Source organism: Punica granatum, chromosome 2 (genome assembly GCF_007655135.1).
Source record: "Punica granatum isolate Tunisia-2019 chromosome 2, ASM765513v2, whole genome shotgun sequence".
Classification (NCBI taxonomy): domain Eukaryota; kingdom Viridiplantae; phylum Streptophyta; class Magnoliopsida; order Myrtales; family Lythraceae; genus Punica; species Punica granatum.
Genome location: NC_045128.1, coordinates 27143057 through 27168299, shown reverse-complemented (window position 1 = coordinate 27168299; position 25243 = coordinate 27143057). Strand labels below are relative to the sequence as shown.

The 25243-nt window shown below is 38.0% G+C and overlaps 3 protein-coding genes across 3 annotated transcripts; 2 read left to right on the top strand and 1 right to left on the bottom strand.

Moving 5' to 3' along the window:
• Nucleotides 1-5700, top strand: LOC116196320 (protein POLLEN DEFECTIVE IN GUIDANCE 1). Its single transcript, XM_031525985.1, has 11 exons — nt 1-823; nt 2051-2202; nt 2585-2688; nt 2790-2878; nt 3030-3103; nt 3423-3573; nt 3707-3874; nt 4153-4250; nt 4359-4481; nt 4587-4652; nt 4916-5700. Exons 1-11 carry the CDS (start codon nt 202-204, stop codon nt 5114-5116), a joined length of 1848 nt encoding a protein of 615 aa, XP_031381845.1. The 5' UTR covers nt 1-201; the 3' UTR covers nt 5117-5700.
• A 3259-nt stretch (nt 5701-8959) lies between these two features.
• LOC116193562 lies at nt 8960-11011 on the top strand. The gene is made up of 4 exons (XM_031522307.1): nt 8960-9241; nt 9633-9902; nt 10017-10175; nt 10275-11011. Exons 1-4 carry the CDS (start codon nt 9239-9241, stop codon nt 10527-10529), a joined length of 687 nt encoding a protein of 228 aa, XP_031378167.1. The 5' UTR covers nt 8960-9238; the 3' UTR covers nt 10530-11011.
• Nucleotides 11012-18119: 7108 nt separating this feature from the next.
• Nucleotides 18120-20946, bottom strand: LOC116194449 (PHD finger protein MALE MEIOCYTE DEATH 1). The gene is made up of 3 exons (XM_031523254.1): nt 20450-20946; nt 19897-20140; nt 18120-19769 (listed from the first exon to the last, which is right to left on the bottom strand). Exons 1-3 carry the CDS (start codon nt 20856-20858, stop codon nt 18335-18337), a joined length of 2088 nt encoding a protein of 695 aa, XP_031379114.1. The 5' UTR covers nt 20859-20946; the 3' UTR covers nt 18120-18334.
• Nucleotides 20947-25243: the final 4297 nt, after the last annotated feature.

Sequence of the window (25243 nt, the reverse complement as noted above, 5' to 3'; positions counted from 1 at the left end):
GAAAACCGATCTCCATTTTCTATACGATCAGGAAAACCGGAAACCGAGAACGCGAAAGAAGAGTTCGTCCGACGCAGTCTTGATTAAGAACGACGCCCTTCCACCGGAAAAAGTTGTCGACGACATGCCCGCCAGCACCGCTTCAGTCCATTGATCATCTTCCTTCCTCTCTCTTCACTCCATTTCCGGTCACCCAATTCCATGGATTTGAGATCGGGAGGCAGGAAGCTATCCTTTGAGGTCCTGAGCAGCACCCACTTGGGGGAGGAATACGATGACGAGGAATCGCTGGGCAATGGTCCGTTTTTCCCCCGATCGAATTCAGATCCACTTCCCGGCCATGAATCGGATAGCCTCCGCGGGAAGCGAAAGCACAGGAGGAAGAACAAGAACAAGAACAAGAACAAGAAGCAGGCCCCCTGCTCAATCATCCCGGAGAGTCCCGACTCGGATCACGGGAAGACGGCGTTTTCCGAGAACGGGAACGGGCATGTTCCGAACGGGGTGAAGTTCGACTGCAGGAGTTGCAGCTCTGGGTTGAGTCAAGTGGTGGTGCTGGAGCAGCCGGCGGCGGAGTGTCAGAGCAATAACTTGTACGGCTTTGGGGAGTTGAGGCAGAGGTCTGTGGGGAACATAGGGACTGAGGAGGCTGATGCGGCGGTTTCGTCGGTAGCTGTGCAGAGCAGGCTGGAGGATAAGGATGTCGGGTTCGAGGTAGCGGGGAAGCAACACAACAGCGGGACGCCCAGCGGTGGCGGTCGGGTGAAGTTGGAGACTATCGAGTCCTTGGATTGGAAGCGCGTCATGTCTGAGGATCCCCATTGTGAGTCAACGCATTGGTCTCTATTCCATGTGATTGTTTGTGCTGTTTAATTGTGCTTTCCCGTTGTTCTGTAAATGGTGGTGGTGGGGATTGCTTGTGGTCATGAGGGACCCGGGATTTTAAGAATTGGTGAGCAAGTGTGCTTGAGCTTGCGAGCCAAAATCGATGGATTTAAGCAGAACTTGTTCGAGTGCTAGGTTTCACATGTGATGCAAGGTTTTCCGTCACGCTATCCTTGGTTTAGATGGAACTCGACAAAGTAGTTACTGAGTGGTGTATGCTTGTTTTAGTCACTAAGTGGTGTATGCTTCTTGGAATCATGACACCATCCGGGGAATCACTGAATTGGCATTTGCTTGAACAATGTAGAACAGATGATAGTTATCCTGACGGTAGCACAACCCCTTTGGGACATTTATGTTTGGAACACGGGATAGATATGTTGATGCTTCAGTTGATTAACACTACTGTGTTTGGTGTAAAATTGTATTGGCTGTCCGGAAGAGACAGTACAATGCTGAAGATGGTTTGAACATAATAGTTGGGAGGTCATTTATAAGTGTGTCCAAGAGTCGCTGTGCCCCCTCCGATTGGTTTACTGTCACCAAGACTGCATTTCCTACCAATGAAATGGAACAGAATTTTCAAATAAAGTGGTTCACTCCATATGATGGTTTCATTTCTTATGCACCTCTTGTATAAAGTCAGGAATCCCCGACCTGTGATTGCACTTATTTCCATGAGCTGATGCATATTCTGCACCAGCATTGCCTCCAACACCTTATTCACTTTGAAGCATGCCTATTTACATACAATCAAAAGGATTGGTAAATATATCCGAAGATCCAATACTAAGAAGCCCCTTCAAAATTCTTTTCTTCTGCTCAATTCTATGCTAAAAGAATATGAAACTTTGGTCTTTTGGGCAATCGAGCTTAAGCCTCTCAATCTCACAAGACTAATTGTCGGAAAAACTGTAGCCCTTGCAGAAGCCTCTCTCTTAAACAGATGGACACTATGACCTGTTCAACAAGATGCACCTACCCCGTGGCAGAGGATTTGTGTTAGGCTAAATATCAAACTTTTGTTTCTCAATTTTATTTTAACAATGAAGCCACTGGGCCTACTTCAGGCTAAGCTTTAGTAAGATATTTTCAGAAGCTTTTCCTTCCTTTTTTGCCTTATTGTTACAAGTAAAGATCGTCCTCATTGATTTCTTTATCCAAGGTCTATTTCAAGTGGAGAGATCGCCATTGAAGTACTTCATGGAAGAAATGAGAATTGGGAATTCATTGCGGGGTACAACCACTCCTGGAAATGAGAAAGAAAGAGAGAGAGTCTACGATACTATCTTCCGTTTACCTTGGAGATGTGAGCTGGTAATTTTGTCTCTCCTGGTTTTGATCTTAATAGAAGGAAAGTCTTTACAGATACATATTATTCTGGCAAAACATACTCCAAAACCTGTTTAATTTTTGAAAATGAGCAACCTGTACTCCATGTACTTCTTATGGAATTAATCATGGATATGCCACCGGAAAAAGAAAAAGAAAAATTAGAAGTAGATATCATCTTCAACTAGTGAGCTTTTGGTGTGTGAAGTTCTTGTTATTTGATTACTTTCAATTTAGGATGAAGCACATCCATCATAAGCTATCATGTGGAATACCTGCAGTTATCTTTTGAGTTCATATTTCCACTTCTTATGTACAACCTTAATACAGTTTCATTGATTCTTATCAACGAAAACTATCTCTGCAGCTTATTGATGTTGGCGTCTTTGTCTGTTTTGATTCGTTTCTTTCCTTGTTGACTATCATGCCAGCAAGGATTTTGACAGTTATTTGGAAGTCTGTAAATATGAGGTAATTTGTTCCTCACTTTCCTTTTTCCATGCAATTTAATCTGAGATGTAGACATGGGCAACTATGTATGAAACGAAATAACCTAACCATGGTTTTGCCAGGCAGTTGAAGAAGCCTTCTGCTGCAGAGTTATCTGATTTAGGCTGTTTCATTGTGCTCATCTGTGGAGTGACTCTCCTGCAGCAGATAGGTTAGAAAAAATACCATTGTTATATTTACTTTCTGTACTAATTGAAATGCCACCCTGAAACGCTTTAAAATTTACTCGCTAGTTGTTTTTTAAGATTCTCTTAAGGTTATATAATGTGTTGACTCAATGACTTTTGACAATGATCTTGCAGATATCAGCTTAATATATCACATGATCCGCGGCCAAGGAACAATAAAACTGTACGTTGTGTATAATGTGCTAGAGGTAAGAAAAAGACTCTGTGGCCAAATGCACTTCAGTCATTCACATTTGTCAAAACATGTACGTTGTGATCTTGCAGACTTCATGCTGATTGTTCATGTCTTTGTAGTATAAACCAGGTTAGCGGGAAAACTTATGGAGTTGCTTGTTCTTTTCCTTGGAAGTGTACATATTGATTTGATGTTAGCTCTGTTGCATCATCTTCCACTTTAGGCAAAAGTTGGGATCAAATATGCAACAATCATGGTTATACTTTTGCCTTTATAATTTTTTCATGCCTCGACTGTCTAGCGTAATTTGTATTTTCTTTGATGTTGTGCAGATATTTGATAAATTATGTCAAAATTTTGGTGGAGATGTATTGCAAACTCTATTTAATTCAGCGGATGGACTTGCAAGTTGTCTGCCTGAGAACCTGGACTATTGGAAGCGGAGATTTGGTTCCGACTTAGCATTAGCTGTGGCTTCATCAAATATCCTTTACTTTTATAGACTCTGCACTTTTCAATTGCTCTCTTTCTTTTTCTTTTTTTTTCCTGCCTCTCTTTCTATTCTGCAATCTTAGAAAAGAGAAAAAGAGTATGCCACTTCCTTAACTATCCTTACTTGTTCACTCATCCATTCTGTTAATTCAGGCGGTTACCTTATCAGCGTGCATCGTTGCGCACAATAATGCTTTGCTTGCATTGCTGGTTTCCAACAATTTTGCAGAGATAAAGAGCAACGTCTTCAAGCGTTTTAGCAAAGACAACATTCACAGTATTGTCTATTATGGTAAGTCTGGACCAGCCATGTCTTCCATCCAGTATGGCTACAAAACTTGGCAAATAGCATCTATACTAAATAGTTGCCAATATTTCATACTTTTAATATTTTTCTTTTTCTTCTCTATATTCTCACGTATAATACGAATAAGTAGTTGGAACCATGAATCAATTAACCTCTTCTAAGGTTTCTTGAGTGTTCTATCCAGTTCCAGTTCGTGTCTTAGCATGTTGATCCAATACTTTTTCTGAGTGTTCTTTTAATAATTTTCCCTTTATGTTAAGCAGATTCTGTTGAGAGGTTCCACATTACGGCATTCGTCTTATTTGTGTTAGCTCAGAATATCCTGGAGGCTGAGGATCCTTGGTTTGAAAGTTTTCTTTTCGTAAGTTATTTGCAAATATCCTGGTGACTTTCATACATGAGATGATTTATTTTATTTTTTTTCATTTTTTCTTGGGCTCTCTCATTTTTCTCAATTTCGGATTTGCAGAATGCTATGTTGGTTTATGTATGTGAGATAGCCATAGATATAATAAAGCATTCATTCATTGCAAAGTTCAATGACATAAAACCAATCGCATACTCTGAGTTTCTTGAAGACCTCTGCAAGCAGGTATTGCCTTATAACCTTTGATTGGCTTTTTGTACCTCCCAGAGCATTTGTTTAATCAATTTTATTATAATTTTCCCGAGTAACATGTGCTGTTTTTTTATGCAGACCTTGAATATTCAAACTAATACAAAGAATAATCTCACTTTCGTCCCACTTGCACCAGCTTGTGTGGTAAGCTCCTGAAGCTTGTAACAAGTCTGGACTGTTTCTTACTACTAAATAGCTCTATTCCCTCATAGTTTAGTAATTGGACCTGATATGGCCCATGGGACTCACTAGATACATAGAAATAGCATAAATAAATCATATAAAGTCTAAGAAAGACAAAGTCACTTTGTTTCAAAGCGAGAAAGGAACCGCTCTTGGCTAGAAAAACTGTTTTTATCTGCTTCGGGTAAGACTCTCATAGGTTGTTCCAAATTTATGGGTTTCAGGTAATAAGAGTTTTGACTCCAGTGTATGCCGCTCACCTTCCCTACAGTCCCCTCCCGTGGAGGCTCTTCTGGATCCTCGTCCTGTTTGCGATCACATATGTTATGCTCGCCAGCCTTAAGGTAATGGTCCATATGGGCCTTCAGAAACATGCTGCTTGGTATGTGAAGCGGTGTGAAAAGAGGAAGCTCCACTCCGACTAAGCCCTGAGCAGCTCAGAGAGATTTAAATCTAGAATTTGACAAGCATCTGGGCACCCTTTTCTCGGGAAATCGCCATCCATGAGTAGCCTTTCCTGGATATTTTCCATGCCCTCATCAGTGATTATAGTGCAAAGCCTGGTAGCAGATTGAGTTTCCAGCGGACTATCCATTCTCAATGTGGAAATTTGATGAGGGGGCATTGTTATGTGGAAGGAGGTTGGATTGGACAGCCTCGGAGTCCGCATGGGCATTCTTGTGAGAGTGAACTTGATCGGACTACATCCCATCTTGGGGAATCGGCATGGAAGCGTTACTTGTTTTATGACCCACACAGAATGCCGTTTCGCAAAGATGTTCTTTAGTATAAACAGTTTTGGGCTCATCAGATATGTCTATTTGGACCTTCACCTCGTTTGCCTTGCTGCCCTATTTTGATGATGTACATATTCAGAAAAACACTCGGACAGAGGATAAACTAAATTCCTGCAATCATCCTTTACATTTCGCAGGTGTGGAAGAATCTATCTATCCTGCATCAGGGTTGTTGGACGTTATATCGCAATTAATTATTGGTTCTTTCATTACTTTGATCTATAATGTATGATGTGCAAGGTAACATGATCCGTCGATCACTTATATAAAAACTAATCTGAGAGCAAGAACTGCTGATCTTGAAGCGATACCAGAAGATCGTCTTCCGGTTGTAGTAAAGAAAGTTATGGTTGAGCTTGACAAATGTATGCAGGGGTTTTTTCTTACACATCTGATGTGGGTGTCTGATAGTTTTCTAATTTTATTAACTTAGACATACCTAATAAATGGTAGATTTTACAATAGTGTGCTGATTTATATGCTATGGTAGTACCCTAGCTAATCTCCATAATTGAATTTTCAACATTTCGGTTTATAATTTATATATTTTGCCCATTATACTTATAGTCCTTTAAATTTTGCTTTTGCATATTTCACCCATAATATTATAGAGTTGTTTGTGATTCATCTTAACACGTGTATCAATAATAATGTGCCACGTCACCCAATGCAAAACTAAATTAATAAATCGATTTATTAATCAAATCGAACCTGATTTTATCAATTTTTTGCACCGGCCGCCGCCGCCGCCTAGACGAAATTGCCGTCGGCCTTTGATGGCGCAGGCACCAAGTTTGAGGGAGTGGTGGTGACCGGTGTACCATATGTTTGTATAATTTTTCTTTGTTTTTTTTTAAATAAATTGATGCATATTATAGTTATTTGCTCAAACTAACTTGTTTTGCGTAAACTGATCTACCGGTTATACATTAAGTGCAGGTCAACAGTAACTCTCGTTATAACTCATATGTTCTATATAAATTAATGTGGATGTTCGTCAATCTCCTGAGCAAGATTTTTATTAAAAATTTTATATAATTGATTTTCTTGATTAAATGACTCATGATTGGAAATAAATATCTAAAATAAAGAGGAAAATAAAAAAAAATTGTAAATGAAGTTGAAACGAAACAGCTAAATAATTGTACAATGAAGCTGATTTTTTTTATAACATAAAATTAATAAGTCTATAAAATTAATAATAAAATATATATAATAAAAAATTGTGCAGTAAAGTTAAAATATAATGAACGTAACCAATAAACTGTTGGTTGAGTGATAAGCAACTCCAACTCCCATAAAGAGGAAAACACAAGTTCGAGCCATAAAATCAGACTTGTTAGGAGGAAGAATAACCTTAATGTTCGATTTCCCGAAATTACAAGAATAATGTCTCTCATAAAAATAATTGTAAATAGAATTGAAAACAAAAGAATTGTTAATTATTTATTAAAAAATAGCCGATGTGGATTTTTGTAGCAAATAAATGAAGTCACATATAACTTCTATTTTAAAAAGGACTATTTTCGTTGTACCATATTCGCCCAAACGAATTGTCACGATGGTTAGTTATAATACACTAAAAATGTAAAATAATTGTAAAATAAATAAATCAAGTATTATAAAATAATTATAAATATTGTAAATACTTTTTATTATATGTGTAAAATAAATATTGTAAAATAAAATATTGCTAAATAAAAAATACATATATTTATTTATTACAAAATAAATAGTGTAAAATACATATTGCAAAAGTAAATATTGCTTTTTTTTATATACGATGAAATAAAAATTAAATGATATTTATCATGAAATAAATATTCAACATTTTTTCTAAATAAGAACTGAATTTTAAAATTTTAAAATTAAAAAAGATTAAGAGGACGAGAAGGCAACTGCTAGAGAGGGAGGGAGGGAGGGACTAGGGGCATCGAACAACGGCCCTAAATCTACCTTTGAGGTTGCTAGCCGACGTCCTCTGCGGGCGCCACGCTGGTGAACTCCTGGGTGGGTAGGGCCCACGCCCTTGCCCTTCCCTACCAGCGACCTCTGTCTTTATTTTTTCCCCCCTATATTTGGGTTTTTTTTTTTTTTGTCTTTTTTGACTTTGCTAGCCGGTTCAATTGGCTGGACCATTTACTTAATTAAGAAATTATAATCAAATTCATGTAGCTATAGATAGGTCGTCCCATTTCCAGATCAAGCCAATTCTTTGGGTGATCGTAATTCATAGCGGAATTGGATGACGAGTAAAGCAATCACATAGTCCTTCAAAGTCAGCCTACAATCGATCTTTTATCTTTATAGAGCACCTCGATCGCACACGTAAGGTTGACGATTCACGGGGGAAGTGGCACTGGGACTGGGGTAGGGCGGAAGCACTCCTCGTTGATGTCCTTCCATCCATCCACGCGTCCTCTCTTCTGCTAATGTCATGAACGTAGATGATTAATTTTCTTCCGCATGGCTACTTTTATTGATGGCCTGATCTTTCAGTCAAGTAAGAAATTAGTCGATTTTGGGGTGCCAGGAAAACAAGTATTGATGGATCAAATAAAATTATCCGGTTCTGTAATTCGATTCCCCGTGGTAGCGCAGTTGATCATATGGAACTGCACCTTGCGAGTGACGATGTCGTCCATGCATCGGCACACAAGCTTTGAACCACACAGGATCTTGGGGTCACTTAACAGCCATTCGAAGGCATCCTTGGAGGCAACATCACCCATTTCTGGGAAAGATGTGGTCGCGAGCATCCCGTGCCCGGTCGTTTCCACTGCAGGGGGTATATTTACTCTTCCAGTGTCAGTGTGTATAGTTTTGATGGAACTGGTTTGCCTCTTCGAAGTAAATGTGTTTATGAGTAAGAAAACTGGCGCACTGTCATGGTACACAAATCAGCATACTATTAAGTATTATGGAATTTACCAAAATAAATTTGACTGTATCAACTAAAGGAAAAAACAATATCTAATTTCTGTACTTGCACTGTGCAGCTGCTGTTGTTGCTGGGTAAAAATTCAAACCAACTTTTTCATGTTTATATGATATAAACGTAAATATAAATATATACAAATAATATGATTATTGAGCCTAATAGAGACAAAAACACATTGACCACTAACTAAGTGTCACTGGAAAGGGGGGAAAAAGAAGGGAAAAAAACAACCATGTTAGTTAAGGTTAAAAAAAGAATAAAATGTGAAATATAAAGAAAAAGGATTGTATCGGAGCGGCGCCACCAAAATCGCCAAAAGCGGACGCCGGAAATCTCGGTTACATTGGCGGGAAACGTTTAACCCGTTATGATCCTGCCACGTGCCGGAACCGGCACGACGGTGGCTCACCATGGTTATCCGACGGTGCTCAAGCAACGGCGATCTCAAGTGAGGCCCACCCCATCTGCGGGCCGTACGATCTGATCCTCCCCCACCTTCCCGCCTGTAGCAGCTTTGCTTTAATAAGGGAAGCAACCAAATTATATACACATAGTCACATACCCGGACACAGCTCTCTCCCACAAAAAAAAGAAAAAAAAGAAAAAAAAAGATTTTGATATCCAAAAATTTCCAATCTAAAAAATTCTAACTGTATATAATCCCAGAATCGTATCTTTGGTCATCTCCTTCTTCTTTCCCACTGATTTCCTTTTTCAATTCTTTTTTTTTTTGGTGGGTTATTTTCAATCAGTTCATCTTCATTTCTGAAAGAAAAGGAGAGTTCAGTTGTCCCTCAAGAGCCAAGCAAATGGTGAGTTAGATCATTGAATTTGATGCAGCAGCCACTGATGTATTGTGTTTCGGTCTCCATTGAAATTTGTCGTGTTTTTCTTGAATTTCTTTTAGCTTTTTTATGATAAACTTTAGGGTAAGATGAATTATGCATTTGAATTAGAAAGAGTGATGTGTTGTTGTACCTTTTCCGGGGGAACTTCCCGACAATTTCTTCGCCGAGATATTGTTGTCTCGGAGCTGGTGTTGGATTTCTACTGCTTTGTTTCTATTCCCATTGAGTGCTGGATATGGTTTTCGAGTTTTGATCTTTTGGGTTGCGATGAGCTTGTAGTCAGATCATGCAGTTAATTGATCGAATTCGATTACTCGTATAATTTACCGATGGTGACTACTGGAATGCTTGACAGGTAGGCTGTCGGATCATCATCAAGAATAGGTCGACCTCGGATTGGCTTAGCACGCTGCTCCATCGAGAGTTCTTCAGTTCGTGCTTCGTTCACAAGTACTTGAGGAAGAATGAGCAGAATCTGTTCTGCATCGACTGTAAGCTTGGCCTATGCAGGCACTGCTTGAATGTTCACAGCCTCCACCGCCGCCTTCAGATCTGCAAGTACGTCTATCAGGACGTTGTCCGTCTCCAAGAGATGCAGAAATACCTCGACTGCTCCAAAATTCAGGTTTGATTCGTCGCTTACTCTGTTGGTGATTAGTTTTGGTCGAATTCAGTTGATAATTTGCCCTTTCCGAATTTGATGATTCATTGAAGACGTTAATGATTCTCATCATGGCAGACGTACAAGATCAACGGTGAAAAAGCAGTGCATCTAAATCCTCGGCCACAATCGAAGGACACAAAACCGTCCACAAAATCGAAGAACGGAGGCACCTGCGAAGCCTGCAGAAGATACTTGCAGGATCCTCCGAATCGCTTCTGCTCAATTGCTTGCAAAGTAAAACTCTTAAATGATACCCCAATTAAACCCGTTATTAGTTTCATTAATTTTCTGCAGTTGTTAACGGTTCAATTTCATTCGGAAAATACATCCCAGGTCTCAGTTGAACCAGCACTAAAGCCTGAAGACACGATCAGCCGCAGCAGTTTCATCACAATCCCGATTGAGGAATTCACCGATCTCTCCCTGAAGGAGAGTGGCGATTCCATAAACAGCACCGATGACAAGGAGTCGACTAGCTCATTGGCAGAGTCATCGGATGATGTCCAGTTGTTGGTCAGCTCGGCATTGAAGCCGAGAAGGCGGCTGCACAAGAGGAAGGGCCTCCCCTGCAGGGCTCCCCTGCTTTGAGCTATTCTCATCTCGGAATATAGTAACGGGTTATGTTGCGGAAATACGCTGTTAAACTATAATAATAATGATGATGATAATGATAATGATAATAAAGCGCCGTGGAGGAATCGGGTCACTCTCAATCTCGGCTATCGATCACCTTGTGAATTCATTAGTTGGATTAGTTGGAAAAAGTTGATTGATTGAGTCCTGAGAGCATTGAAGAAGAATGGAGCAAAATTTTCTTGGAGTTGTACAGCAGAAAGGGAAGGGAAAAAGGAAGTGCTTTTTTTTTTTCTTTGCTGAATGGGAAAAGGGAAGTGCTAATGGATGGAAAATGGAGGTATGGATTTTCTATTTTATTTTTATTTTTATATTTTACTATATATTAATTTTTCCTTTTTTTTCTTTTGAATCCAAGTGGAATTTTGTATTGGATTGGGATATATAATTGTTCATGGGCTATAATAACATGATGAGCTGCTTTAATAATTTTTCTATTGGCTGCTGTTTTGCTGATTTGATAGGCCCTCTGATGAGTCTGGCTGGGGTCTGGTTTTTTTCTTTTTCTTTTATTATAATCATTGCTGAATGGGGCCTGGTCTTACTCTGATGGAATGTTTCTGTTGATGCTGGCATGGGTTTTTAGCTTTGGTGTTATTGCATTATGGTCCCTCTTCTTTTTCTATACTCTCATATGTACCTCTCTACATACATCTCATTGGGAGCAAGTATTGGTGTTATTGAGGGGATTGGACTCCCTTTGTGAATAACATTTAGAAGATTGATTCTGTTACGAGGTAATCTCATTAGAGAGTCGGGAATGGAGAAAATTTGCGGGGGAGATTGTTGACGAAAAGTGATTATTTGCATGGAGATCAATCTATTATCTGATTGTACTGTATACAATGAGAAAAGGGGGGGAAAAATAAAAAAAGTATGCGGGAAGTCTATTTGTCGCAATGCTTTCTTTCGGTGATATATACAAAATTTTGGGGAGGTTCCACTCTTTTGGTCGTTGTTAGGTGCAAAATTGGGCCCTTTGGTTCCTTATTTTAAGGCTTCATTAATTGTCTTGGTTTTCTGTCCTCATGCAAGATGTGGCAGACAAAACAAAAGGCTGCCCAAAAGGGTTCCGATCAATTTTAATGGTGGCTGATCAGAAGAATCTCATGATCAAAATTCCTCAATCTGAACAGGAAGACTGCTGCATGTACTTTATTTATGTATGATTTAATTTTATAAGTAAATATCTTATATTAAAGCACATGGTGGTGGATATAAATTAAGAATGAGCACGCCACATATAAAGTTGTTGGATGATATCCTCAATTTAATGGGGTTAATACCAACTTTGCATTTTTTTTCAAATTTAGCACGAACTTTTGCAAATGATTCGTAAAATCATCAACTCACCTCCCGTTCTCAAATCTAACATTCCGTCGATCCTCCTTTTAATTTTAACGGATTTTACTTAACGGCGCCATGTGGCGCATTCGGATTGGATGAGTGGATCCAACTAGATTTATTTAATAATTAGTTCTTCAAAAAAAGAAAAAAAAAAGAAAAGAAAAGGAAAATCGGAGGGAAAGGGAGAGGGGGCCGATGGCCACGACTGAGGCGCCACACGCCCCAATCAAGAGAAACCCCCAATTTCGGAGATTCTCTTGATTGGCTGGTGTCGCCTCGATCGTGGCCACCACACCCCCTCCCCCTTGATCAGGGTCGCCGGCAATGACAGAGTTCGTCGTCGACCCCAATTGGGGTGTGGCAGCTGCGATCGAGGCTATCGTGGCCACCGATCTCCCTTCTCCCTTTTTGTTAGATTTTTCTTTTCTTATTTTTTATTTTTTAAATTTTCAAAATAATTAATTTTTAAATAAATTCAGTGGGTCCACTCATTCAATCCGAATGCGCCACATGGCACCGTTAAGTAAAATCCGTTAAAATTAACGGGAGGATTAATAGAATGCTAGATGTGAGAACGAAAAGTGAGTTGGTGATTTTACGTATCATTTCAAAAATTTCGTGCTAAATTTGAGAAAAAGTGCAAAGTTTGTGATTTTTTCAGCCATTAACCCATTTAGCAAACAATTTTTTACTCATGCAACTGATCCAATCAAGCATGGAGTTTGAACTACAAGGATAATTTAGATTGCTAGCGAACCAATAGCTTTGAGTATATCAACCGTCACATATATATATCTTATCAAAGTTTTACAACCTGCGGCTCGGAAAATGCCGACTTGATATTGAACTGATCAGAAGAGCTTGAGCTTGTTCATTCACCATGAACAAAACCACTTTCCTCATCGGTATTGGCTTATTCCAATGCCTAAAACAAGAACAGAACACGCAACTAGCGCTTGGACCATTCATGCAGCTACGCCCGATGAAGTAAAACCATAATACATGGTGAATGCAAACTGTTACTTATTCATTATATATATATATATCCTTATAGCTAAAATAAAGGTACTATTTCTACCCAAAAAAAAAAAGCTAATATTTATTTATGGACCTCGGCATACATGGAGAGATGCATTTGTGGGGCAATGGATTGGGGAAAAGAGATAGGCAAGATTGAAAGGAATTGAAAAGGGGACTCTGCGCCCCAAAGGCAAAGGAATAGGAAATGGGAATGAGACCGTTCGTGGCTTATTTCAACCCTTTGGACTATGAAGTTGTCCTTATTATTAATAACTCGAACGAATTGCGCCTTCTTTGCTGTAATCTTTCCACTATATATTCCCTTTCTTTTGACTTCGTGAAAGGAATTGGAGAGGCTGTGCAATCGTGTGGGAGTCAAAAAATCTATTCCACTATGCTCCTTTCTCATTCGGGAGAGCTCCTCCGCCCCTCTCCCGGTTTGATTTCACCACGCAATTGAATATAACACATGCAGTTTCATGAACAAACCGTGGTTAGACAGCCTAGCAATTATTGATATCATTTGCTAAACGCAGCGGCGAATCTGATTTGGTTGACCAGTCGAAATGATTGACTTTTTGACGGAAAAAAGAATTAATCATAAGAAAGACGAAATATTTGAAAAATTATCGACTATTTTCACTTCCTAGTATTTAATGAGAGCTCGTAGCTAGTGTTACATGAAGAGAAAAAAGTGATACTAATTATTATATCCGTTAACACATGGAAAACCATCATTACTCGAATATGAGGAAGACTTTGATTGCAGTGCATGGCCAGTCCAATAATTTTTTTTCTTTGAAAGAAGCATATAACAAAAAATATTTTTTTTTCCGGTTTGGTTTGTTTTTTTCGATATAAGAGAAATATGAAACTAATTTGGGCTATGAAATGGGAAAGTTACTTGGATTTAGACTTTTATCTGTAAGGGTAAGGCCCAGCCCAGTCTACTATATGTAATGGTTTAAGTATATTTTAAAATAACTTAGCAATCACCAAGGCAAGCCTTGGTATACTGGTTTAAAGTCACGCAATCTCTAACACAAGGGAACGAGACTGACTAATAACATGTTATTTGTTATAATTAAAAGGCAGATCGAATGATCTGTAACGAGGTATTCTCAAATACCTCTTTTTTTTTTTTTCAACAACCATATATATATATATATGTATTTCTTTTTTTTATATATATATTAGCTTCAAAATTTTTAACTTTCAAATCTCAATAATAAAGGATATATTCCCCCCTTTTTTTTTAAATACGGGCATAAAAGTTTATTTTACAAAAGGTAAAAATAAAAAGGAAAGAGGGCAACTTCTTTTTTCCTTTTTTTTTTTAGGGTAGGATCGAAGAGGGCAAATTCTTTAAACAGACTAGGCTGAGGGAAGTGTAGCAAACACTGGGACAAGAGATGGTATTATGATGCGATATCACTCCTTTAAAACCAAGTAAATTTACTAACAACAAAGTAAATCGGTTAAATAAAAAATAATTCAAACTTTAAGATGAGATAATTATTTAACTAGGGCACAAACCAGCTTAGCAATTTACTGGGGTAAGTTATAGTATAAGAGGTTAAGAAAGTAATACTCCAACCCATAATAATGGTTCGCGATAAATTAGTACTAGCATCAATTGAGAATCAAGAGATAGATGGACTGAACAGATTTAATGACTGTAACGAAGTATTTTGAAGTGAAAATTGTGTTCTTACAGACGTATGAGTTCTCTAGGTTGGCCCAACGAAATATAAACTGTACAATTTCAAATGTTGAATTGGCTCATGGCACACCATGATTATTTGCCGGAGAAATGTAACATCGTACTAGATCCAGCATCAAGGTGAAAGTTTAGTGTTTTTATTGATAAAAACTCTTAGCGGTGGTAGGTCGTTACAAAACACAGGTTTAAGGTTCATAATTTTCTGATATCTATTTACCTTATATTTATTGCATTGGAGGGAGCTAATACAATCCTCCACCAAGAAAATTTAAATCTTCTATCAAGAAAATAATTTTTACTGGAAAAAGAGTTATATGGTTTAAAGGAAACTCATAATGACTTCTATTCTACAAATAAAGGTAGCAATTAATATTTAGGACAAAAAAAGAAAAAAGAATCCGAATTCGTTTCTCTGGAGGGTAATGGTTTAAATATAATTGAAAAACAACTTACCAATCACCACACCAGAGCCCAGCCATGGTATTCCTTCTGGGATGATTCCAGCCGACAGCAGTGGTTCGAGATGAATTTTTAGCATCTATTTGGAAGTACGGGCAAATCCAACATAATAGAGATAGAAATCCTGAATGTTCTCCAAATTGAATAATATGCATATTTCTCTCCTGTCATAGCTTGAAAATGACTTAACAAACATTCGGACAAATCTAGTACATATTTTTAGGGCTTTATTTCCCTTTTCTTTTTCTATTCTCACTTTTAATTCAAACTTATATTTGTATCAACGTGTCCTCATCGAGCAAGATGATTAATTTATTACCGTGTAACATGATGTGATTGCTTAGAGTGGTTGAGGGCCTTTTTTCTAGCACCTTTTTTCTTTATGGCCTTTTTCTTTGTACTTGTGCATTTTCTAAAAACATGTCAATACTTCTATATATCTTTCTTGTAGAATAATTCTTTGTAATCATCCATGTAATATTTTCAAAAAATGCTTCTTATATAAGAATTATATATTATACGACCAAATATTATGCAAGTTAGCTCTAACGAGTTCGTCCAGTAAACTCAAGTATTTGAAATTTAGAACTAATAAAATTATTCAATTAGTTTTATTTTTCTAATTTCATGTGATAGGACATAAGAGTAAGGGTGAGTAAACACAAATATAGTTGAGTTACTTAATAAAAAACGCTACAAATATATTATATATAATATACTTAATATATATAGTACGGATAGGAAATTTAAAGGAATGAACATCCAAAAAACATAATAATTATAGATTGCATGAATAAAGGAAATCGAATGAATGAGTAATTAGTAATTTATTATATTTACAGTTTTATTTGTTATTTAGTAGTTCCAATTAATTAAGTTATTGTGGCAATGGATTTTTTTTTTCTTTTTGGTGAAAAAAAAGGAGTTTATTATAGTGGGAGTCACACCTTCTCCAGACCCCAAAATTTTTAATCCGACATAAATACCCGCACATGGTGCGGTCCTCCACTTAGACGCTTAGTGAACAGTAGGGGACAACTTACATAAACTCTACAAGTTCGTGTACATCTTCCTATAGACATTTCTAACTACATACATGACTCTTACCTTAAGAGAACTGTAGTTGCACGAAAGGAGACTTGAACGCAAGACGGTCAAGGCAATTATCCCAAGCCTTACCGCCAGGCTGCCAGGCCCCGGTGATTGGCAATGGACGTTTGGGGAAAATAAAAGTGACGCCCCTCACATGCGGTTTGTAATAGAAATAGAGCTTTTTTTTTTTCCTCGGTAAGGATAGAGCATAGATTTGAATATTTATTAATTTATGATTGTGACATATAACATATTATAATGGAAGTTTCACGTTTTACATGCACAGTAAATTCTATTTATCCTTAATAAAAAAGAGATGCAGTGTAATGATGAATGTCCTAACCTGTTGACTTAGAGGTCGTAAGTTCGATTACTAGTGAGATTATCCGTGTCTCTTTATTAATTATTTAGGATTTCTCCTTTATTGTATTAGGCATTGAATCTCCTATGTAACCGAAAAAAATTATATTCATTCTTATATATAGATAAATTTGTTACTACTAATTTTATATATACGAGTTTTAGTTCTAATTTGTTCAATCTTAACAAGAGTACTGTACTCATTCTTTTGTAAATGCGGCTTTGTTGGCAATAGAAAATCATTAGAATACTATCTCGTTTTATATTTATATCGCCATGTTTAATATCAACAGATATCTTCGTTCACTTATAAGTGAGATTCCCATTTTATAATTAAATGATAATTGACCAGAGGTTCAAGTCTATCTTGTATTCTTCCAATTCTGTTATCCTATTGTGTATTTTTCTCCATCTCTTCTCTTCGTCAAATTTCTTTGAAAGACCCACTTTTTATTTTTTATTTTTTATTTTCTTCACTCTCTTGTCGCTGTTTGAGTTTTCGCATACTAATTATGTCGTATGAAGTTTCTTTCTTAAATTCAGTAAATTATTTTTAAAAATTTTTTCAAAACAACTATCATTTTTTCCCAGAAACATCAAAATAGAAGCAAACTAATATATTATACAAACTCAATTAAATTTCATAAAATATTCAATCAATTATATAAAGGACAACATTAATCCTTTTTGCTGGTTGGTTCCATTATCAAAAAGCTGGTCCAAAATTGGCTTGGTTCGGAGATGTATAATCCATGTTAAATCACCATTTAGCTGGGCCACTAGGACTATGGACTCCCTTTAGGCGGGACATCAAGAATATGTATTTACCAGTTAAATTTGGTATTTTTTTTCCCCTTATCCGCGGTATTGCTGCCTTCTAGATTTGCATATAGGAGACTTTTCCTGAACCATTTGATCTTGGATGATACATGAATATATTAATATGGATAATTTGCTAAGTGCATGAACTTTTTTTGGGTGAACCAAATTGCATGGACTTGGCAACACGAAAAGATATTCATCCACTGTTGAAGATATTCATTCACTGTTGAGCTTCCTCAGGACAAATGCACGAATTTCTTTCGAAGAATTAAATTCTCCAAGTAATTCAAAAAACGATTAATTATGAGCTGAATGTTTTCAAAAGACGTCTCAGAAGTACTTGTTTACTTTAGTGTATTATAATAGATTTGTTAACAACAAAGCAAATCTGTTAAATTAAATAAAAATAATAATCCAAACTTTATTCTATGGTGAGATAAATGTTTAACTAGTTACAAAACAACTTAACGATAACTGGGGTAAGTTATAGGATAAAAGGTTAAGAGCACTCAAGCCATAATAAATGGTACATTCCATTCAATATTGAATAACATAACAAAAGGTTAATTAAAATCAAAGAGTTAGGATGTGTTTGTTTCAATTTAATTAAATAAGTGTTTAAAAATTAATTATAAATTAGTTATAAAAGAAAATGAAGGTAAGAAAGAGGAAACGATGAAACATAAGGATGTAAATCACTTAATCACTAAGCAAAAAACCACTTGATGAAATACATAGAAAATTTTGATTTAATGAAATAAATCATTCCCCACTTACTGGCACTTTTTATCTCTCACAAAACTTTTTTCATTATTATTCATTCATTTCTTCTTCCGATCCATTTCTTTCCTTAACTAAAATAAGCACTTAATTTATCAAATACTACCGTCGCCTTCATCTCCATCTTCACCATTACAAATTAACAACTCTATTGCGATTAGTTTCTTACTGAACTCTTGTCATTTCCTGACCTGGTTCCTACTATATTGGTCTTCTTCCCATCACTGCATTTCTCGCATATGAAAGTCGGGGGAACGTCCTCGTCCTGCTCAATGCCGTTGCACAGGGTGTGCTGCCACACCTGGCACACGTCGCAAGCAACCATCTTCTCCCCATCGTCATCCCGGGCCCCGCACACGCAGTCCACCACCCAGTTGTCAGGCCCGCCCTCGTACCTCAGCGCCGTGCCAGAGTCCATCCTGATTCCTCTTACAGAATAAACCTGCATTACTCCCGGACCTGCTTCGCGCACCTTAACATCTGTCACGATGAACTGGTCTGTCACGAAGTATGTGTCACGCATTGCTTTCTGAGCTGCCAATTTTATCTCCGTGATATCGGTGCATTTATGGATTCTGATATGCTCGCCGGGCGGCGGTGGTCTGGTGAACTCGGTAATCAGTTCACGGTAACTGGGAACTGCTCTGCACAACACGTTCATTAACTTATCGTTGTCATCCCAGAAGTCAGAGAGTGGCCACTCCTTCACGAAATGCTTGCTTTCGAAGATGATTTGTGCTGCTAAGCTCACCGGATGGTGCTCGGGGTATCCGTAAAGGACATTCTCATAAAGACACAGGATGTCCCTATGCACATCGAGGTCCTGTGAGCAATCCTCGACTTCAAGCTTCTCTTCTCTTATTGCTCTAGGACCATCCTGGAGCATGAATTCTAGGGTCCTGGTTCTTGGATTTGCCCGGCGACGTATGACCTGATTGCCCACAATTGTGTTGTCTATGTGCTTTAAGGCAAAGTCGATCAAACCCGTGTCTCCAATGTACAAGCGCACAGCATCCCTTAGCTCTTGGCGGGACATACTAGTCCGTCCTCCCCTGAACTCTAACTCATGCTTCTTTAGTGTGGAGGCAATTACTTTAGCAGTGTGCTCAAGTCTCCTAACCGGCCATCGCTGCCGAGACGACTCCGTATCTGGAAAAGAAGTGAGCAATCCACTGACTTCAACTAACTCATAATCTTCTTCAGCAAAGCTTTTCTCATCATTATCCTTTGTTGATCCCAATGAATCAGTTTTCTGTTTGGAACACCGGGATCTTTTGGGTTTGGAATCAAGCATGAATTGGAGCAAGTCGCTTATGGTCACTAATCGGGAATCGCTGGCTTCTCTATAGCTTTTAACTATACTTTGAATTGCCTTGCCATGACACCCATCGGAAAGATCCTGAACAATCTCGTTGAGGTCTATCGAGCAGAGGATTTCAATTGCCTGGTCATACTTATCCTCAGTCACACCAAAGCTTCCCCGGCAGAATCTGTAGCCCCACTTCCCAAACCAGGATTGCCCGTAAGCCACCCCACAGAGCAACCGGAGGTCCATTGATTCCTTTCTTGACATGTCATGGACTGTTACTTTCCTAATAGAATGAAAACCAAAATAGGAACATTACAAAAACATTCATTCAACAGATCAAAACAAGCAAATTCAGTGGAAATCCGTCAGTAGCATGAATAACTTGTGGCTGAAAGAGACTGTGAATGTACCGCACTCGAAGGATAGTGCAGATTCGGTCCCATATATCCATGAGTTCACTGGCCGAGAAGGGGTTGGGGCCTTCCTCCTTCCCATTGATACAGAGGAGGTGGCCAAACCCGTTGCAGTGAATCATGCCGTGCAAGAGATGGGTATTGAGCTCCAACATGTTGTCGCCCATCGGCTCGGTCCACTCGCATTCCGGAGGTACGATCAGGTGGTACCTCCTCTTGGACACGAAATGGTGACTCCAACCTTCAGCCAATGGCCCCATATTCAAACATAACAGCAAATCAAATCTTAATAGAACTGACAGTTGAATGCTCAAACACCAATAAATCCAAGACCCTTTGCCGGGCATGAGATTGAGAAAATCAATCAAATCGATGCTGTTGAAATTTACCATAATGGGTAAAAAATACAAGAGAAATCCTTAAAGAACAGAAGGAAATCAAGAAGACCGACCAAGGACAAGAACATGGTTCAAAAACAAAAACCGACCAAGAAAAAAGGATAAGGAATCGGGAGTTAATCAAGCAAACCGAAAGGGTCTCGCTCTCTCACCAACGCATCTGCAACTGTCACAGATGGACCGAGGAGACTCCTCCACGTTCTCCTGGATGGCGTAGAGCGAGAATTGGAAGCTGCCGGTGTCGCTCGCGACGGCCATCCGCCATGTCGGGTACCCGCCGACGGAGCAAGCATCCTTGCCCTGCCACTCTCCGCATTCTTCTAGGAACTGACTGATGTTGTCCCTGAATGGCCCGGAGTAGGCAGCGACACCATCGCTGCTCCTCCTCGAATGGGGGAAGCCGCCCGAAAGCTCCGGTTCGGCCCTTTTCTTCCAGTTGCAGTCAGATGGGACATCGCTGTTCTCCATCATCGTCAATGCTGAAGGACCCAAGTTAGAACAACCTTCGGGGAGTATCGGGTCGGGCTTCTTCGTCTTGTTGCATGCATGGAACCTGATCATGGAGATGAGGCGGATGGGACCTTGTGGTCGAAAGCAGCGTGCCAAGAACTGTTTTGTGTTTCAAAAGAGGCATTTTTGTCGTGATTTCGGGGCGACGGGGATCCGATTTGAAGCTGAGCAGTGTGGAGGGGAGGAGTTGAATTTACGATTATGGGCTCCGAGTGGCGGGAGTAACTGTGCTGTTGGAGGGGTGGCATTTTGGTAAATTTCGAGTGTGGTTTGTGATTGTGGGAACAGGCGGTTTTGCCCTTTAACCGGTTGTGGGGGCTGAGGATGTGATTGCGTGCGGGCGGTTTCTCCGGTGGGGATCGGATCAGCTGCAGCGGAACCTAATCAAGGCAGCGTGATTGTCGTGTCAACGCCGGCCAGTCCGATCGGTGATATTGAGACAGCCATCCATAATGTCTCATGCCTCTTCATGTGGAGTTCTCTAATCCTATGATGGAGATTTTTCACATTGTGAGCACGCCTCAATGTGAAATTGAGATTTCTTTCACGTGGCATACAAAATTTTTATCTCGTTCCGATATGTTTTGATCATTTATATTTCTATTTGGAATTCAAAATGGCGATAAAATTGATAGAGACGATTCAACCTTCGAATTTTTATTTGAAATTTGATATAATATTAATTTTTTTTCGATTATAGGAAATGCTCATGAATCTAATATAATAATATGATATAATATCATTTTAATTGTGAACATTAGAAAAACATAACCGTCTATGAAACAAAATCTCTACTTTATACCCACCGTAGTAAGTTATACCATCTTAACTAATACTTCACGCTTTTTGATGAATTTTATCGGTCAAACTATTTCTTATACTTGACCTTTCCTTTTTGAAGAGTGAGTAGTTTTTTTTTTGTGTAAGTTACAATTATGCCCTTAATCTAACGGTCCTTAAATAAATATAACACAAACTATAGGGGTAAAATAGGAAATAGAAAAGTTAGACGAAGGAACTCATTTTCCTTTTTGAAGTAATATAGAGATAGATTAGGATACAACCCGTGCTACACCGCGGGACGTAACAATATTTCATCAACGTTTTGATTTATCATATTAGTTTATAAAATAACGAATATATAATAAAATCTTAAAATGACCCTCTCTTATATTGACACGGCAAGAAAATAACCAATAAAATTTCTTTAATGAAAAAATAATAAGTGATTAGTTTCAATTCCCATATTTCATTTAATTTAATTAGTGCTTCCTAATACCATGTGATCAGGTAAGATCAACGAAGAACTTCTCATAAAATATGGTTGAAACTAATAATAAAACCATTAACATGTTTATCCCACAAAAGAACCATTTATATGTAAATATTATGAAATAAAAGTTTCTATATGTGATCCAAATTTTCTAAAAAATTATACTAATTAATATGTCGAGTGATAAAAGCTAATATCTACTCACAAATCTTAATTTGAATTTTTCAGTATTTCTAAATGGAAAAACCATGATCACTCTATAATATGTGGCATTGCTATTTTTAAGTGAACGAACTATATTTGTAGTGCAAGGGCCTAAGATTCATTAAAAGATCACAACCAAGGCAATGCCGAAGCAATGATTAGCCTCAATTGATAGGGGACGTAATCTTGCGATTCACAGCTTACCGAAATAATAGCGAAAAGTTTTTAAGATTGACACAAGCCAAAAGAATATGAAAAGCTCGTGAAAGCTTTTGAAATTAGAAAATGTCGACGGTGATACAATATTGTGCACATTAATTTGAATTTTTTATATATATAACCAGAATATCACGCATGATCATAATATATATAATGGACCATAAGTGACATTGCTAATTTCAAGTGGACGAACAATAAGTACTATGCCGGGTTTGAAATTCGCTAAAAGCAATTTTGGGGGACAAAGAATAGGGGTGTGTACGATGAGCCAAATTAAGGTACAATGAGCCATTTTCAAGTCTTCTTCTGCGGGTTAGAACTCTGCTATGAAAAATAGTTTTAAACAGCACCTGCACCAGTTATAAAGTTTTTTTTTTTTTCCGAATTCCATTCCAAAAGCTATCGATCTTGTTTGTTTCTGAAGTTCCACTGGTCACTCCTCGTCAAACTCCAAAGCCAATCACGCTTCATGGAAGATCTCAATATATCGTATTTGTTTGAGAAAAGTGCGTCTAGTCAGCCTAAGTGAAGAGCCAATGGACCCGTGTGGATTCGTATGGGAATTGCGAACATGAGGCTCTATTCTTTTCGAGCCGTTCTGTCAATTTCTAATTTGCTCGAATTGTATGTTCCGTCGCAATCAGAGGCTTCATTTTGTTTTCGGTTACGAGCTGCCGAACAACTCCTGGAGTGGAGCTTCCAAGAGAGCAGCTGACTGATAAACTGGATCTTCCAGTACCTATCGGAGCTTTATGCTTCATTACCGGCGCTTATAAAAATACTAGTAGATATATATTCTTTCATGAGCATCCCTTACCATTCCTTGCCCCAGACTAATTCTCGGGGCTCCATTGATTTCCACGATGAAGTGTATAGTCCTCAATAGGAAATTAGCATGATCTCCAGAGGGGATCTGCTGCCGCCGCCGCTGCTGCTAGGTCTGAGATTAGTCCCCCACGAGGATTACATCGAGGTTGTCGAGATCGAGAAAGACGACTTCCAATGAGTTCTCTGTCTGTACTACCAAGTCTTTCAGCAACTTGGAGAGGGGCCACTTGGTCCGATCATTGTACGTTTCACCAGCAAACCTGAAAGGGATCATCATCTATTATATCAAAAAGTTAGAAGAGGAATGAAGAGTTCGGGATTGTGATTCTACCTAGGGGAATACTTGTAAAGACCTTATACCGAAAATAGAATACCAATTAGTCAAATGTTAGCGTTAGTTAGAAATGTTGTCAACTGCAATCTTGAATCTTGCAGCAGCAGTTGAACATCTGATACCTTATCTTTGTATGCAAAATTTCCTTCTTACAATGTTGCCATCCGATCTGACAATGAAATTTTGACCCCAAAGAATTTAAAAAAGGAAAAAAGTAAAAACTCAAAACAGAAAAAAAAAAAAAACCAAACCAGAACCCTATCAAAATCATCGCTTTCACCCTCGCGATCTCTCCCCGGAGCTTTTCATCTTCTTCTTCCCCCAAATATCCAATCTTTCGCTATAGAGAGAGAGAGTGTGAGAGTGGGGGTGAAGCTAAAGGTGAAGGTGAAGCTAAAAAGCCAAAGGCTGAAGGCTGAAGGTCGAAGCTGAGTTTCCTGGGGTTGTTTGGATTGATTTCAAATATAATGTTTGGTAGGAAAGTATTTTTCGAGGAAATGTCTTCATATGTTTCCATACGTCAAAAAAAAAACCCGCAGGTCAAAGGAAAATTTTTTCCATCCTCAACGCATGTTATTATTCATTTACCAAGTTGGGCCCTACCATTGTAAAGCGAAAAAATCATCTTCTTCCCCAGTATACCCCTTGCCTCATCTCACATTTTCTCATCTTCTACCCTACTTTCCCAATTACTCATCCATCTCCACAGTTCCTCCATTTCTCCATTGCCTTTTGGCTTTGTCGACAACTCCTCATCTCTCACTTCGATTTGTCATCAGGCACGTCCCCAACTCGATTTCTTTTGAAATTTGGGTTTTTTGTTGTGATTTTTATTCCATTTCTATGATTCCTTTTCGTCGTCACTAGATCTATTCTCATTGTACAAAAATCGCTCATTATTAGCCCCAAGTTGTCATGACAATGTGCTATTTCTTGTTTCGTTTCTTTTTATCACCATTTTGATATTCTTGTTTTGTAATTTAAAATTAATAATTGATTGTAGGTTGGGATGTGAAAAATAAAAAGAAAAAAATTAAAGAGATTTGATTTGGGGTTAGTTGGGCCATTGCGAAATTTATTCTATTCTAATAAATCAGTGTTAGCATTAGCTAAATTATGAAAATGGATATTGATTATTCAATTGTTGTATTTTTTTCCTAATTTCTTGTATGAGATTCGTTTTATTTGTTAATTAGAATATTCTCTTATATAATAACACCATATACTACCGCTAGAATTCAAGGGGGAAAAAGGATTATTGAGGGTGTGTTTGTTTTTTAAAAAATTTTCAACTCAACTCAACTTATCTTCAATTCAACAACACAATCATTTTTTTTAATTTTTTTATCATTCAATTCAATTTTTAATATTAAATTCTCTCAACTATTCATTACTTTTTCACAATTCAATAACACAATCATTACTTAATCATTATTTTCTCTCAACTATTCATTACTTTTTCACATTTTTTCTCATAATTCAACAATGCAATCATTACAAACCAATTAAAATTAAAACTCAACTCTAAATCCAAACGCACTCTGAGAATTCATGACTTTGTTATTCTTATGAGAGAAT